At 41.1% G+C, this 17074-nt stretch overlaps 2 protein-coding genes across 3 annotated transcripts in view; one reads left to right on the top strand and one right to left on the bottom strand.

The window, feature by feature from the left end:
- The first annotated feature begins 246 nt into the window (after positions 1–246).
- The window catches only part of LOC144018802 (uncharacterized), a 37013-nt gene continuing 20185 nt past the window's right edge, over positions 247–17074 (top strand). The window contains exons 1-2 of the mRNA XM_077521360.1: positions 247–474; positions 2918–3086. The gene's annotated coding sequence lies outside the window, so the exon portion shown is untranslated. The remainder of the gene's footprint in view (positions 475–2917; positions 3087–17074) is intronic.
- Positions 8882–14130, bottom strand: LOC144018801 (neuropeptide Y receptor type 4-2-like). 2 transcript variants are annotated; one of them, XM_077521355.1, is made up of 2 exons: positions 14028–14130; positions 8882–10594 (listed from the first exon to the last, which is right to left on the bottom strand). In XM_077521355.1, the coding sequence occupies exon 2, from the start codon at positions 10473–10475 to the stop codon at positions 9372–9374; it is 1104 nt and encodes a 367-aa protein (XP_077377481.1). In that variant the 5' UTR covers positions 10476–10594; positions 14028–14130; the 3' UTR covers positions 8882–9371. The 2 variants fall into 2 exon arrangements, with proteins under 2 accessions (XP_077377481.1, XP_077377482.1); XM_077521356.1 differs by having other exon boundaries at positions 8882–10597; positions 14028–14123.

Here is a 17074-nt window from a genome sequence, read left to right on the forward strand (position 1 = left end):
AAAAAAAAAAATAATAATTAAATACAGAACAGTGATTTACTGTACATAAAAATGATTTAATCGATTTATTTTTTAAGAATTAAAATACAGTCAAACCTCGGTTTTCGAACGCTTTCTGTTCTCGACCAAATCGGTTTTCGACCAGAAAATTCGAGAATTTTATGTCTCAGAACTCGTCCAAAAAATCGGTTCTCGAACTGAAAAATGCCGAGCGTACCTGAACGCGACTCACTCGCCGAGTGCAGAAAAGGCTACAAAGCTGTCTATTCCTTAAATCTGATATGTTCAACTTTAACTGCGTAACTGAGACTAATCCTAATTTGCGAAATTTGTAGTCTGTTCATTGGAAAGCGAGTTCACGTGACACAACTTACCCTCGCGTTCGTGCGTGTGGCCGCTTGAACAGAATCAGTCTTCGCCAGCAGCGATAGCAGCAGGAAGTCTGGCGCAAGCTAACGTGTGCTTCAATGACTGGTGGGTCCTGTTGTCCTTATTTCTTGTCTGTAACCTTCTTGCCAGAATCAGCTATAGCTTGTTCCTTCTAAAATGTTTGTTACGAATGTTTGGGCGGCGTTTCCTCATCCGCACGTTACCACATAGCACTCGTAAGTTGATGTTGCGCTGCGAAGCCCGAAACCGGAAGTGTCACCATTTAGTTTCACAATAAGAGCGCGTACCGGAAATGATGACGCTAGCTTAACTGCAACTAATTTAATTTGCTTTCTTTCTTAATGTGAGTGCCTTAATTTACGTTTATACATTTACTTATTGGCATATTTTCTGTCTTTCTTTAGGAAACCACACACTCACACACACATACAGACACAAACAACTTAAAAAGAAAACGTTTTTTTTTAGACTTGGAACAGATTAAAATTATTTACATTAATTATAATGGGAAAAATTGTTTCGGATTTCGAACAATTCGGTTTTCGGAACAGCCTTCTGGTACGGATTATGTTCGAAAACCGAGGTTTGACTGTAATAACATTGTCACTGGATGATGAATTTTGACCATCGATTTAGCCATTGAAGATTATTTGATTCCTTCCCAATACAATAAAGCATAAATGCCAAATCCAGTTCATAACTTCAGTAACTTTAAATTACATACAAAACCACCTCATCTGTCTCACTTAAATAAAAGAGGAAAATTTGACTCATCGTTATCTTAGCATAAAGGATGTCAATAAAAGCAGCCCTTAATGGCTCAAACGTTCCCTTACCAACAACCCTGGAGCTCATTAAGACACGCAAACACTGAAGCACCACTTTGCCAGGGACCAGTAACTTGCTTAAGTCTCTGCTGGTTGCCTAGCAACTGGTTGTCATGGCATAGCCTGGCAAATGACACCCTGCCAAATGGCAAGTTGTCGCTTTTAGTCGGTAGGTTGAAAACAAATGTGAGATATCGCCTAATGGATTTACAAGTGAGCTGAAGTGGTGCCCTCAGCCAGATTATGTTTGTCCCCTTTTCAGCCTCCATGTTAAGATAAGTCAACAGGCTTTTGGCTCCAGTCACGCTTACGCAAACAAGCGGTGGTGACTGGTCAATAGATTGTCCGTTGGCCGCTGCCCACCACTCGCCAAAAATATGTGGCGGGGAAAAATAAATAAAAATAAACATATGATGTTGCCTAAATCTATCTATATAAGAGCAGGATAAATATAGCTAATAATAATAATAAAATATTTGATGCAAAAATATTCATAAAATGTGCTATAAAATCATTTTTTTTTTTTCAAGGAAGAGTTGAAATGAATCATTTCACAGAATAGCTGGTTAGTTTTTCCCCAAGTGTTGTGTTCCTTTAATGTTGTTTATCAGTTCAAAATACTTGTCACTGTGTGATTGATTTAAAACAGTATATTCTACCAAAAATTAAATAAAATGTATAAAACGCACCATAAAAATTGACTGAAAAATATACGAAACAAAGTTCCCTACATATTGATCCGTTCTGTTTGTATTTTGAACAATTTAAACTACCTTTATAGAGGGAAAATAGCATTTGTTGCCTGCCCCTGCTTTTTTTTTTTTTTTAGAATTTGTCATGACTCGGTCATGCTAGGGTTCAGTTTGGGTCATGCAAGGGTCATGTTTGGGTCATGACGTGAGGTCAAGTGTCTGTTTTGAACTGATGTAGCCATAATCTGGTTTCAACTGAAAAAAAAACGCTACGTGATGTCAGGAGCTATGTGATGGCAAGAATCTGTAGTCTCTTTTCTGGTCAACAGCCAGTCAGATAATTCCATGTCAGTCCTGTTACCCACATGTCTAGCCACAGCCAATCCGATCAATTCACTGTCTATTTAAGCCAAACCGAGAAGTATGTGTTTGTCGGATTATTACCACTGTTCCTCTGTGCATCTCCGCAGCCCAAGGGAGCTTGGCGTCTCGTGATTCCCGATGCATTCTCATTGTTTCTCGTCTAGCCAAGTTTGTTCTACGCCTCTCAATGTTATTTATGCGAATAAAGAGTTCAAATCTTATTTGAGTCTGCGCCAGAACGTAACAGACTTAAACTGAATCTTATCCTCACTATGAGCCTTTCCCAGCTGAATTTTGCGAGACGCGGTATACACTGAACTTAATAGTCGGCAGACAGTTTGAAATCCTTTTTAAAATTTATTTATTTATTTATTTATTTATTTTCCCATTAGCTTAATGCATTAGGAAGTATTTCATAGGTCACATGGTCCATAGGATCTTAATAATAATACTACTACTAATAATAATAATAACAATAATACATTCTATTTATAGGCGCCTTTCTAGACACTCAAGGAAACCGTACAATTTAAAAACGATTTAATTAAAAACACTTGAAAAAAAAAAAATGCATCTTGCATCATATAGACCAGTTGGTTGTCAACCGCGGTCGTCATCCAGCCTTGTTTTTCATGTCTCCCGCAGCAACACAGGTGCTTCAAACGATTAGCTAATCAGCAAGCTTGCATGAAGCCTGATAACGATCCTCAGGTGTGTTGGCTGAGAGAGACGTGGAAGACGGGCTGCATCGGCGTACTCGAGGTCCGGGGCTGACAAACGGCGATGGAGGCAGTCGACCCTCCGAAAACCATCAGTAAGTTCATTTATTTTTCTGCGTATTAAATTGTATTTCAATTATGGGGGATAAAGATGGATGCATGGATGGAGTTGTTTTTTTTTGGGTTGAATTCCTATGCTTAGTGTTAACATGCAAAATAGCATAAATGTCAAGTGGCTGTATTTGATGTATCCTATAATTGTAGTCTTGTTACTAAAATGTAATGCTTCGATACAATCAAACAAATGACAAGAGCAAAGAATTTAGAGAGCACTTTTATCCACCCGATAATGTGTTCAGCAGCAAAGTGAATTCTGAGTTCAACTCCCCAAGATGCAAGAACTGTAGCACTGGCTATCTCTGTGAGTGTGTAAATCAAGAGGTCTGCTATACTTTCATTACGCATAATGAAGCGTCTACCGAGAATTGATTGTGACTTTCTTTTTTTTTTTTTCTCTTTGAGCAAGTGAGCAGACATTTGCGTCATCACGACCACTTAAATAGTTTCATAACATGCCTCGTTTGTAGCTTCTTCTCTGAACAAGTATAGCCACTCATGAAGTATATGTAACTATTTACTGCTTTGGCTAATAATAGTAATAATACGGAGAAGAAGAAAGAAGATGACATTTTTCCTGGTCGAATGGTTCGCATGTCTGCCTCACAGTCAAGAGGTGCTCCTTTCAAATCTCGGCTCCGGCTGTCATTGTATGCAGTTTGAACGTTTTCCCTGTGCTTTTGTGGGCTTTCTCCAGATCATCTGGCTATCGAAAACAAAATAATAATAATAATGTATAAAAATAACTAGTGCTGTCAAATGTAAAGCGCTAACTTACTAATTAATCACCAAAAAATATCGCATTAATCATTTATTAATGCAGATTAATCACACTATTAATTTTGACCACAGATGATCCTTTAGATTGGAATGTTTACGTTAAAGGTAGCACAGGTTGTGTTTGAACAACGAACATAACTATATGCATTAAAGTAAAGCATTTTGTGTATGACATTCAAAATATATGATTTTTTTTTTTTCATTTTAAATCATGGAAGTAATTAATTGATTAGGAAAAATAGGAGGATAAAAGCGTTCAGTGGAAAAATGTTGAAGACGTCCTCATAACATTAAATGGCAAAAAAAGAATGAACACATAACAGGTGGTCTTCAAATTTGTTGGACAAAAGTTGATTCAAAAAGTCTTTTTAATCAAGCGATTAATTAGAATTCTAAAGTGAGATTAATCTGATTAAAACATTTAACCGTTTGATAGCGCTAAAAGAATAAATAAATAAAAAACACATGAGGTCATTTGACGTTTCTAAATTGTCCACAGGTGCGATTGGGCCCCGCAGTTACCTGTCAACCGTTATGGCTCTTAAAATGAGGTCAAGCAGGATCGAAAACAGATAAATGGATGAATCGGAATACCTTTTTAAAAGCACATTTCAGAGCTCTCAAAGACACTCCATAAACTAAAAGAATAAGCATACAAATGTTTAAGTTAAACTGAATGAAAACAGTTAAGACGTAAGCAGAATCAAGCAGAAAAATAAATTGAACTCAGGAGTGTGTCGACAAAAGAGAGGAAGTAATGTCGATTAGTAACTAACTACCGAACTAAACAGTGAGACGAGTTGCTATTTTTTTTCTTCAAGTATAAGGCAACATTCAGTTGCATGTGGGTGGTCTTTGTTCAGAATACAGCAGGACAATGTTGATGAAGGTTCGAGCAAAAATGTAATTTTCACAAGGATAATTCTATATCACATCACCATTTATACTATTCCAGAAGTCTGACTCAGTCTGACTGCTGATGACCTTGTTAAAGGGACACCGAACATGAGCTTGTGTTGCAGCCGGTACCCATTTTTACTCGAGATGAGGGTTTGATTTAAAATGCATCGTTATGGTTGTGTCGTTGAAACATTGAAAATAAAACACTAGAAAAAAAAACGTTGTTTCATAACAAGAGCTAAAAATGCACTCTTGCCGATTGTGTAGTGTTGTTCCTGTGATCTAAAGACGATTGCTTCCAGGAGAATACCCCAAAATTAAAATGCACGGAGCCAAGTTGCAAATCTTTTCTGGAAAAACTCGACAAATTGGGAGTGTCAGATTCTGCGAACTCATTAGTTCTCCAGTGTTACATTGCACCATAATAACCCGAGAATCCCTCATCCCCTCTCACCGTTGACTTGTGTAACAATGTAAGACAGCATTGAATAAATTGTTTCTGGACTACATTTGCCTTTGCGCCCCCCCATCCTGCCTCGGGGGGCAGCAGAGGTCGGCAGATGCCGTCACAGGCCATGGTGGAGGACGTGTGCAGTCAATTATCCTGACGAGGCCTTCAGAGAGCTAATTTAAGAGGCTGCCCTGGAACAACATTTGACGAGTTGTGAGAAACACTTTCAGCAGAGGTTAGAAAGCTCCGACACGTAACGACATTGTCACTGAACCTTTGGCATCAGATTTGCAGTCGGTACTTCTAAGCGTCGTCATTTTAGACTACAATCTAATGTGATCCCATTCAAGAGCTCAAGTCAGCTAAATACATTTAGCAGTGATTAATAATAATGGTATTGCATTTCACTGAGAGGTGTTTGGAATAATTGTGTAACGTTACTCGGCTACATGAAGGTCATGATGTCAGCAAGACCTGTCAGTCGAATTGACGCGAGCTGCTTCCACAAAACTACAATAACATAGCAAACATATCGATTATACCTCTGACGGGGTCCATCAAAACAGCCCAGTTATCTTTGTAGAAATAGTTTGAATGTAGTTCTCACCTTAGATGGCATTGCGCAAGTGTACCTAATGTAGTGGCTAACGATTTTGTGTTGATATGCGTTCCCCCAGCATGAATATTTAGCACAATTCCCACTGAGCTCTGAGTTGAGTGTTCTTTTCTTCCTCCCCACACTATTTAACATTGCAGGCACCAAGTGCAACACTGATTTATTCTGCATCTAAAATGCGTTGTGATCTGAGAATGTGCAAAGAGACAGTGAACAGGCTTTGACTTATGTTTAAAAAAAATATATTGATACTGTTACTAATAGTTGCTGATCAGCTGTTTGCATTTTGCCCATTTATTCATCTTTAGTGATGAACTCTTCTTGTCATCACCCTGATCTTTTAGTTCCCTCCCACAGATTTTTAACTATAAATTCATCTGTGGACTGTCTGGGCCACTGCAAACGTTAATATTTTCGTCTGCAAACAATTTCTTAACCACTCTTGTTGTGTGTTTTTGTCATGCTAAAAATGTCGACATGTTCAAAATTAGTCACAAGAGGTCAGACCAAAACAATAACGCTAACTAACGGTATATCACTTAGAAGTGTCATTTCTCGCTTCCCTCGATCTCCCCCACCGTCCAACATCCTCTTCCTTGTTACCTGTCATGTGTGAAAGCGCGCTGCATTCAAATGAGCATTAAATTCAACTGTTAAGCTGTTAATAAAGATGAGGTAGGAAGCATGCCAACGACTTTGTTAACTTGCTCATACCGTCCTAGCAAGGGAGGCGAAATACGAAAAACACCCACGTTAGCTTAGTGTTAGTTAGCAGCTGGTAAGGGCTGGGTTCAAGAGATCCTGGAGGTTAAAGAAAGTTATTTTACACTAAAAAAAAGAGAACCTTTTCCATGGGTTAATGCGGCTATGTTAGCGCATCCAAGTACACTACCCACGTTAGCTTAGCGTTAGTTAGCAGCTGGTCAAGGCTGGGTTCAAGAGATCCTGGAGGTTGAAGAAAGTTATTTTAAACTAAAAAGGAACCTTTTCCGTAGGTTAATGAGGCTATGTTAGCGCATCCAAGTACACTACCCACGTTAGCTTAGCGTTAGTTAGCAGCTGGTAAGGGCTGGGTTCAAGAGATCCTGGAGGTTGAAGAAAGTTATTTTAAACTAAAAGGGAACCTTTTCCGTAGGTTAATGAGGCTATGTTAGCGCATCCAAGTACATTGATATTTATTTAAGAAAATAATAATAATAATAATAATAATAATAAGAAGAAGAAGAAGAAGAAGAAGAAGAAGAATATGAGGCTTGATATTGGTAAAGTGCTACTTTGGACAACACATGGTGTATATAAAGAAATATATAAGTGTACTCCATTTACCAATTACCATCCATCCATTTTCTTAACTGCTTACTCCTCACAAGGGTCATGGGGGTGCTGGGGCCTATCCTAGCCGGCTTCGGGCATTAGGCGGGATATTACCAATGACCATTAATGATCAAATTGAATGTTTATTTATTTTGGACGATGGACATTTTCTTTTCTTTCTTTTCTTTTCTTTGCTTTTCTTTTCTTTGCTTTTCTTTTCTTTTCTTTTCTTTTCTTTTCTTTTCTTTTCTTTGCTTTTCTTTTCTTTTCTTTTCTTTTTTTAAAAGTACAATTTCTAACCCATTGGAGTTGTTTTGGGACTCACTGATTAAACGGTCAAGGAAACGGCAAAGGGTGATTTTGGTTGAAAATCCGAATGGCGCAAGTGACTCAGGCTTCATCTCTGGGGAGGGTGGAAAATATTCAGTCAGGACTGGCTGCGATAGTTTGCCTTAGAAGACCAATTAGCTGGTGGAAGCTGGAACAATATCGATTTTAGGTCAAAATGAAAATGAAAAACAAAACAATGCAATAAGAAGAATGACTACAGATAATAAAAGAAGGTATTGTGTATTTACAAACGACAACATCACTCAAGATAACGGTAAATGTTTTAATTCAATCCACATAGCAAATTGAGTAACATTTTCCCTGCTATGCTACAGTGCTTTTTATTGCCAACCACACAATAAACTGAAAGTGTCACAAATTTTACAGGCCATACATTCATGTAGTAAGGTTAGCCTATATACAGCTATCAAACTTCGGCCTGAATCACCCATTTGGCTTTTTTGTTGTTGTTTTTTTGCACTTGATATATGCTGCATGGCACAATGTATTAGCAAAACTAACCCCACTTGCGCAATATATTGATGCAAAACAACCAGTGGAATGTCTCAGCCTCGGTGGGTTATTACACTTTTTGTCAGTTTAGGGAAAAGTAACACATAAATAAAATGCACACAAATGCCCAGAGCCACAGCAAAAATGTTCTTCCCGTCATTTTATAATCATCGATACGGTCAGCACTTGCCATACAACCAACTTCTCCTTGTCGCTTCATTTGAGGTTTCCAATGCACAGAATTACAGTTTGCACAGCAAGTTGCAAATATTTAAATACAATGACAGCAGCATGAAAAGATACTTACAATGGCATATTAGGGCCACGTATAAATGTATATTTTTTAGAGGGTGGGGGCAATATTCAGAGAAAAAAAAAAACTAGCAAATTTACCACTTTAGAAAGTGGCAAATTTGCGAGTTTATGAAGTGGCAGATTTGCGAGTTTATAAAGTGGCAGATTTGCAAGAAAAAAAGAAAAACAAAAACGCAGTAACTTATGAGAAATACACATAGCATAGCTATAGTCTAATCATTTGAGGATTTGTTGGTGGTTAATGGGACAGGCTATAAAATGAAAATGCAGGATGGAGACAGATTCATTCTTAATTTAATCTTGACTCATCATACACGGCAGCTAGAGCGCAACACTTCCTGATCCCCTATCAGCTGACTAGCACTAACCAATCAGAAGCTAGCATACTTTATTTAAATGCAAGTGAATGATGGACAGCAGCAGATTCGACACATCAACTTAGATACTTGTACAAAAAAAATAAATACAAAAATGTATGCACCGAAAATTATTGGCGCAAACATTCTCGCAAATTTGCCACTCTCTAAACTCGCAAATTCATGAGTTTTTTTATCTCGCAAATTTGCCACTTTCTCGTGGCAAATTTGTGATTTAATTTTTTTTTCTCTGAACATTGCCCCGCCCTCTTAAAAAAATATATTTATACGTGGCCCTAATACGCCGTCGTAGATACCATCTAAGAAGTAGCCTTTCTTTTTTTTTAGATGGCCATGATAAATATTTAATGGTCCCAAAGCACTGTACAGAGTGCAAATGCACAAAGTTCTTATGTGGAGTGTGTCTTGTAGTCAGCCTTTATTACTTTGTCCTGTCATTTTTGTCACTTCCTTTTAGTCAGGAACCGTAACAATTAGAGGGCACCAGTCATGCCGGGGACGTGACTTTACTTCCCTTTGGACAGTTATTGTCAGGTCCGCTGTAAATGTCAGCCATGCTTTTGCATTGAACAAAACAAAAAAAGCCTTGAAAGAATAAACTAAAATAAAAGGGTGCAGAAGAGGGTCGGTTTTGTTGCTTTCTTTTTTTTCACCAAAAAGCTCGGCTTTAAGTATTGATGCTGTTGGAGCCATTGCTCAGGACCGACCCCTTGGTGACCTCTGTGCTAACAGTGGAGAGCGGCACACTCTCATAGCGTTCTGCAACGGCCCAGCAGCGACAGTGCAACAGGGTGGACTTGAGCTGCTTCTGGAAGTTGCTGTTGAGGAAGCCGTAGATGACCGGGTTGACGCAGGTGGACGCCATGGCGACGAGGTGGCAGAAGGAGAAGATGACGTCATGGCCGCAGGATGGGATGGCCTCGTGATTCCAGTCAAACACCGTGTTGAAGATGTTGAGCGGGAGCCAGGAGAGGGCGAAGGCCACCACGATGGCGGCGAGCAAGACGTTGATCCTGGTTGCGCCTCTGTTATTCTTCTGCGTGGCGTTCCTGCCGCGGTCCACCATGTCCTTCCTCCGGCGCAGCCGCAGGTAGATGCGCAGGTAGCAGAGCATGATGAGCGAAAGCGGGAGGAAGTACTGGAAGACGAGCAGAGAGGTGGTGTAGGCCTGGCGCGCCTCAACCGACGGCCACCCTTCCATGCAAACAAGTTGATCGTCGAGCGGGAACGGGGCGGTGAGATTCTGGAACGGCAACGCGAGGATGCTGTACTTGGCGAAAGGCGCGGAGATGAAACAGGCGGTGATCCAGGTGAGAGCCACCGCCAAGTAGGACTGCCGCGCCATCGGCTTCCATCCGGTGGGGTGGACGATGAGCTGGTAGCGCTCCATGGCGATGAGGACGAGCGAGAAGATGGACACGGTGACCGATACGCACTGGATGAAAGGCGTGAGCTTGCACAGAGTGTCCCCGAGGATCCAGCGATCCATCAGCGTGTAGACGATGGTGACCGGCAGGCACACGACGCACATCAGGATGTCGGAGAAGGACAGATTGGCGATGAGGATGTTGGTGACGTTGCGCATCTCCTTGTGCCTGGCGATGACCAGCACCAGGCACGAGTTCCCGACGAGGCCCACCGCCAGAACGGCGCTGTACGCCACGATGAGGAAGGTGGTGCCGCTCATCGAGAGCGAGCAGTCCTCCGTGAAGTCCCACGGAATCTCTTTCCACAAGGCTTGGTTGTAGTGGCTGTTGGGCTGCTGCTCCATGATATCGCTTGAGACGCGCAGGGGTCGTTGAGCCAAATGTTGTGTAATTATTTTGAGGAATAACGTTGGCGGTCTCGAGAGCCTTGCATTATTTTCCTCTGTGCAGTGGTCTTCATTTTCTGCTAGGAAATAAGAAAAGTTCTCATCATTAAACGCTAATCTTCTCTGGAGATATTAAAAACTGGCGCGCCCTGCTGAGAACGAGAGTTTCAGAATAGCTTGATATCATTTGCATACATGCGGAATGTCACTCGTTCGGCAGATTTGTCTTCATCACCGCCATCCTGCCCGGCAGGAGCGCATCATCCAGTGAACTGTGCCGATCGAGACTTTATAGCGTCTCGAAAATAGCATTTGATTTCCACCATAATGATGGAGATAATGACTGCTCAGAGACAATTGTCCTGTCTCACCGCTTCAATCTTCTTGAGTGGGGAGAATGCGCTCAGTTTCTGTTTGAAGGAAACAAGCCTTCCAAACGGCCATTGATATCACGAACGTCCGTCGTTAATTGATCATTGTAATAGTTTGCCATATGCGGACTGATCAACTTGCAAAGCCATTCCTGTAATCTTTGTTCGGCTCTTTCAACCATAAATAAAGCTATCCCTAATCACGTTAATTAAGGCTCTGCAAGTAAGAACAAAGCCTTCTTTAATGTCATTTACGTGCATGTTTGCCAAAATGGCTGCTCGGCGAACGGTCCATTACACAAACAAAAGGAGCGCACAAGACTGTGAGCGTGTGTACACATATTTATTTCAAGTATCCACAGATTACTTTTGCAAAAAAGTGTGGCTTGCGACGACTATGCTAACAGAATGAAATCTACCCGAGATTGCAGATTCATTACCTTTCATTTAAAGAGACCTTAACGCTGATCGCTGTTGACAGGTGGGACATAAATTGCTGGCGGCTAACTCTGCTATTACCCCGGGTTTACACCGGATGCGGTTGCGGTGCGGTTGCGGTGCGGTCCGGCGACGCAAGCAATTAGATCCCATTCATTCGAATGGTGCAGTTTACACCGCTTGCGGGTGCGTTGCGTGTCGACTGCGGAAGGCCTGCGGCGTGCCGCAAGCCTTCCGCAAGGATAGACCTATTTTCTATTTTTGCCGGACGCCGCAGCGGTAGGCCTCCGGCAAATGGCAAGCTAGCACAAAACACATCGAGCGGGACAGGAAGACCGAGGCAGTTTCAAAATAAATTTCCGGTTACCTTTCAGAATAAAACACTCGCCAGCTCCTATTTCGCAAGTTTTTCAGCAAAACGTGACGTGGGCGTCGCCGGGCCATGTGCTCATTCACGGTTTAGACGCCAGCGAACATGGACGAGGAGAGGTTTATATTGGAGGTGGAAAACCACAAAATAATATATGACACGGCACATCCTTTTTATAAGGACTGTAATGTATTGTGAGTTTGATGTTCGCGATTGCTTGTTGTGCCCGTCTCGCTTGCCGTACTGAGCGGCAGCCGGACGGGGAAGACAGAAATAAAGAGTGGACCCGCACTGACCCGACTCTCGTTATTAATATACTTTACAAGGACAAACAAAAAAAGGATGCTGCATGGAATCTCATAGCAGAAGAAGAAGAAAAGGTTCAATCAAAAGAAGTCCACCTCTCTTTCTGCTTCTCTGTTGAGCACAGACTTTCTGTATGTTTGTCGTTGTGAAATGCCACATGATCGCGCGCGCGCGGTCCCGCGAGACACGTTGGGAAGTGGGCGGCGACGGAGCTGCCGGACCGCAGCTGTGCGGAGCCGGTGTGGATTGACAAAAAAATTGACCCGTCCGGAGCACGCAGTCAAGACGCACCGCAACCGCACCGCAACCGCATCCGGTGAAAACCCGGGGTTATAGTGCTGTTTTTGTCTGCGGTGATTACAAACAAAGCTACGGCAATGATTTGAGACTTGGAACCCCAAACAAAGCTGTTTCAACTTGTTCAATATTTAAGCCAAATGAAGAGCTCGGCTTGTCCAAAACCGACTTATTTGGACTGAAAGAAAAATTTATATGAATACAGATTATGTCGATATTTACAGGTGATCACATTTTTTTTTACATTTAAACTGTTTACCTTGAGTCAAGGCTTAATGTATTGAAAGGAAATTGATGTCGATGAAAGGCCCTATTTTTCTGCCAAGAGCAAGTCTAGCAACAAGTCAGTTCCACTTGTGCGCATTTTCTTTCTTTTGTTTTAGTATTTTGCGAGACTAGCACAGATAAAATAAGACGTATTCCTGTGCCAATGGGTCACTTTTTCTTTTTGTGTTTGTTTGTTTTTTTGTTTTTTTTGTTTTTGTTTTTGCCGTGGACCTTTATCATAATAGCGCCGAGAACTTCTTTGGTAATAAAGCAAGCACATGTGGACAATTAGCCTATTTTTGTTCCCCGCTTGGCTATCCAGTAGCGTCCGTCCATTGCTGTACTCGGCTGCACCACAACCGCACGCGTCCGTGTTACGTTACGCCACCTGCGTCGCCACTTAGACCTGGTTATAGCAAGTCTAAGATCTAGTTTACATTTGCTAGCTGTGCGAGGGCTGTGCTATAGAAGAATCCAGTGCGGCGCAACTCAGTCCCCAACACCGGAAACTACATTTGCCTGGGCACAAAACTGAAGTTGCACCCATTTTTTTTACGTCAAGCGCACCGGCACCTGTCTATGAAAACTGGGCCCATAATGTGGTGGTTTTTTTTACTTGTTTTTTTTTTGTTTTGTTTTTTAGGAAGTAAAATATCCGTATCCATATATCCATATCCATATATCCGTATCCATATATCCATTTTTAAAACTACAGTTATACAGATTACATACACATTTAGACACTATATGAGTCTCTATCTATCTATCTATCTATCTGATATAAAAATTCAGAATACAAGGTGTAACGTTAAAAGTAGTTGCTAAAGTGGTATTTGCTGTTTTTTTTGTTTTGCTTTTTTTGTGGTAAATTGTATAACTTTTGCAAAAGGACATCCGTCATTTGAAGCAGGCACTCGCACACAACAACAACAACAACAACAACAACAACAGCAACAACAGGCACCGGTCTGGACTTGCTCATGCACAAATGGGAGACAGCAGTGGCGGAAGAGAAGCATGACAGGATGAAAAGTGTGAAAGTGACAATCTGCGTGTGTGTCCTTCCCACCATCCCCGCTGCTGTTAGTGTGTCTTGCATCTGAGCCTCGAGTTTTGCGTGCGTGCGTTCGAGGGGGGGCATCTCGGGCAAGGTGGGGGAGATTTCTCTTTCTCTGGCTGTGCACCCCACAAGCCCGAGAAAGTCCCGTAGGTGGGACGCCCGGCAATGCAATTTTAACCTGAACTGAAGCGCGCCACTTTGCTCAAAGCATCACAAGGTTCGTTACGAGAAATCAAGATGGGCAACACTTGAATTCATATTTTCAGTAAATATTTCTATTGGAATTTTAACATCGGCTTAGGACACAAATTTAAATAAAAAATAAAAAAAATTTACTCACTCGATAACATACAAAACAGTTATCAGTCATTTATCTAGATTTGAGCTCTATAGTTTCTTACCGTTGACTCGGAGCGGCTTTGCTTGGCGCCAGGTGAGCCACAAATGACAGGAGAGTTAGTGCGCGGTGGTGTCGGAGAAAAGGTAGGAGGAGGAGGGAGGAGGAGGAGGGGGGGGGGGGCGTCCTGCTGTTGGGGATTGATGGCAGCGCGGATATTCCTTAAAGCGACCTCACTCATCCTCGCGCGCAGACGACGACGTGATTGGGAACATGTTACATCATCAATTCCTCCGTGGGAACACGCACGCGCAACCACGCGAACACACACACACACACACACACACAAGTGGCCGGTGGGGACATTGAATGATTAGAATGTGTGCGCACACGGTCTGCTTCACAAGTCTGAAGAAATGCAGATCTAAGAGCTTCACTCATTCTCCAGTGAGAAAGCATCGTTTAGAATAAATACAGAAATAAATGGACACGTTGTTGAATATAGTCATGCATTAGTGTCTAAGTAACTTACTCAATATAAATTGTATGGTTTGATTAATAGCTAACTGGATATAATGAGAATTAGCACAGGTGGCCTACATATTGGGAAAAAATTACAATTTGTTGTCAAATGAAGGAATCATCCATCTGTCAATCGTCCACTCCCAATTTGTGTTTTGCATTTTGGTTCCTTGCATTTTAATTTTAGAATATTCTCATTCGGATCACACAGAATATAAAGAGTTTACAAGAGTGTATCATCATCAGTTTGGGACATTACATTTCTTCAGTGTGCACAATGTGTCTCTTTTTTTTTTCTCCCCTTTTTGCAACACAACTCATTTTCTCCCAATAACGTGTAAATAAGTTTTTTTTTTAATGTTCTAAGTGTCCCAAAGACGTATTTATACATTTTTTGTTTGTTTGTTTTATGCTAGAGCATACAGAAGGCTTTCATGCAGCCTCTCAACTGCAAAGAACGGTTGCAGAAATGGTAGTTATTACACAAACGGCCGGCAGGTGGCAGCAGAGCAAAGGAGATCAACCAGGGCCATGTAGAAAAAAAGCTCAATTACTTACAATTTCAAATAGATTTGTGAAAACTGATGAAACTTAGCTCTCTTCGAATGCTAATTGCTGCAAAACGGAAACAGATAGAAACATACTTTTTTTCCTGATGAAACAAGAGACTTTAATCTTTCTTTTGATAGGTTCCATGCTTTTATAGCAATAGAACACAATATTCTGTGGGCCTTGCAAAATCAGTCAAAATCCAGTAAAACAGCCGGGAGCGAACGGGACTGCGAAATGTGAAAATGGCGCCGAGTGAGTGAGTTAATAACAAAAAAAAACGCTAAAACCCTGTCTTCCAATACTATTGGGGATTCGGTTCACATTCCTTGGCCAATAAAAGTGTGAAAACTCATGTTGGTATCCGATGTCGCAAGGTCACAAGGAGCCAGGCTACTTCTGGAACACTATAAAGTAAATCCTGGCATACTAACATCTGTGCAAAAAAAGTGGACTGAAATTACTGTTGTGGAACTTACACTGAGGGACTCATTTGTATTCTGTAATGCAGACCTTATTCTTGAAGAGAAGCAAAAAAAAAAGAAAAAAGAAACCACTCGTCTTGTTTAGTTCTCTGCCTCTTGACAGGTGACTGGACAATGAACGATCCTCATCCATCTCAACTTGAGTGCAGCCTTCGACACAATCGCTCAATTGGTGTCTCTGATATACACCTGGAATGTTTTATATCTTAACTCTAAGCCTTTTCTTATTTCATTTGATTAAAAACATTGATGATGATGATGAACAAAAATGTGGATTTTGCTGATCTGACTTCCCCTTGAAAACACATTTGACGAACTTTGAGCCTGAAGAACTGTGATGCAGATGTGTTAACGACAAGGCAACCGCGCTACCCTACTTAATAAACTCCCTTGTTTAAATATATACTGCAGATAGTAGAGCGCCTTCTCGTCAGCCGCTGACCCTAATGCATAAGTCACCACCGGTGAAATATTGGCTTGCTTTGAATGCTTCATCATAGATATTAGATTAAGAATTGCTGCGCGTTCGTTTCTGAGGGCGAACAGATTTTTTCCCTGTCATTTGTCATTATCTGCAAAATGTCCGATGATTAGCCTCCAGCGAGTTTTCCGTAAAAAAAAAATAAAAAAAAATGACCTCTTCGATGCGCAGCATGCTCTATGGCATCGCGCTCCCTATCCAAACATCATCACAATTACAATCGTGGACGGCAACTACCTCATTCTATTTTCAACCTACATTTTCCATGTCTCTTACTTGAGGAATAGATCGTCAACCGCGTCTTCACACCTTCCCCGCGCGCGGCTGTCTCAAGTGGAGGCTGTTGGCGTGCGCAGTAATCGCGGTTTCTTGGCAAGGCAGAACAAGTGAAGCCACTCGCCACCGACCGCCGGCAGCTCCGTAGGTGTTCACTTGACGCTGACGCACGGGTGATAGGCCACTCAAGAAACAATGTTAGACTTTAGGGCAGCGGTGTCCAAACTACGGCCCGGGGGGCCATTTGCGGCACGCCGTCCATTTTTTTTTTTTTTTTTAGTGGCCCGCGACATATGCTAAAAAATGGCGTTTGACTCCGTTCAAATAAAATAAAAACAAAAATGTTTGGAGATGTTCAAAGTAAGAAGGGAGGGTGTCGAAAAACACAGGTTCTATTAATCACTAAAACTAACAAAAAAATAAAAATTCAAAAAAACAATTTCGTTAACAAAATAAAATAAAAACGAAGATGCTTTTTAAAAAAAGAAAACTCACTATAATTATTGCAAAAATGTCCTTTGTTTTAGTCTTTGGTAATTAATTGAATGCATGAGCCTTTGGGGATGATTTTAAATGTGATTTTTAGTAGATTTATTTTGATATAAACTGGAATAATTACGCCGCGACCATGGTGTTTTTTAAATATTGAGCACAAGTCAAGTCCAAGTATAAGTAATACACATAAAAAAAACTAAAACTAACACTGAAACTAACTAACCTAAAACTAAGCATTTATTAAAGAACTAAAACAAATTTTAAAAAAAACTGTCAGAACCACCCTGAAAACTAATTAAAACT

The sequence above is a fragment of the Festucalex cinctus genome, chromosome 5 (assembly GCF_051991245.1).
Source record: "Festucalex cinctus isolate MCC-2025b chromosome 5, RoL_Fcin_1.0, whole genome shotgun sequence".
In the NCBI taxonomy this organism is placed as follows: domain Eukaryota; kingdom Metazoa; phylum Chordata; class Actinopteri; order Syngnathiformes; family Syngnathidae; genus Festucalex; species Festucalex cinctus.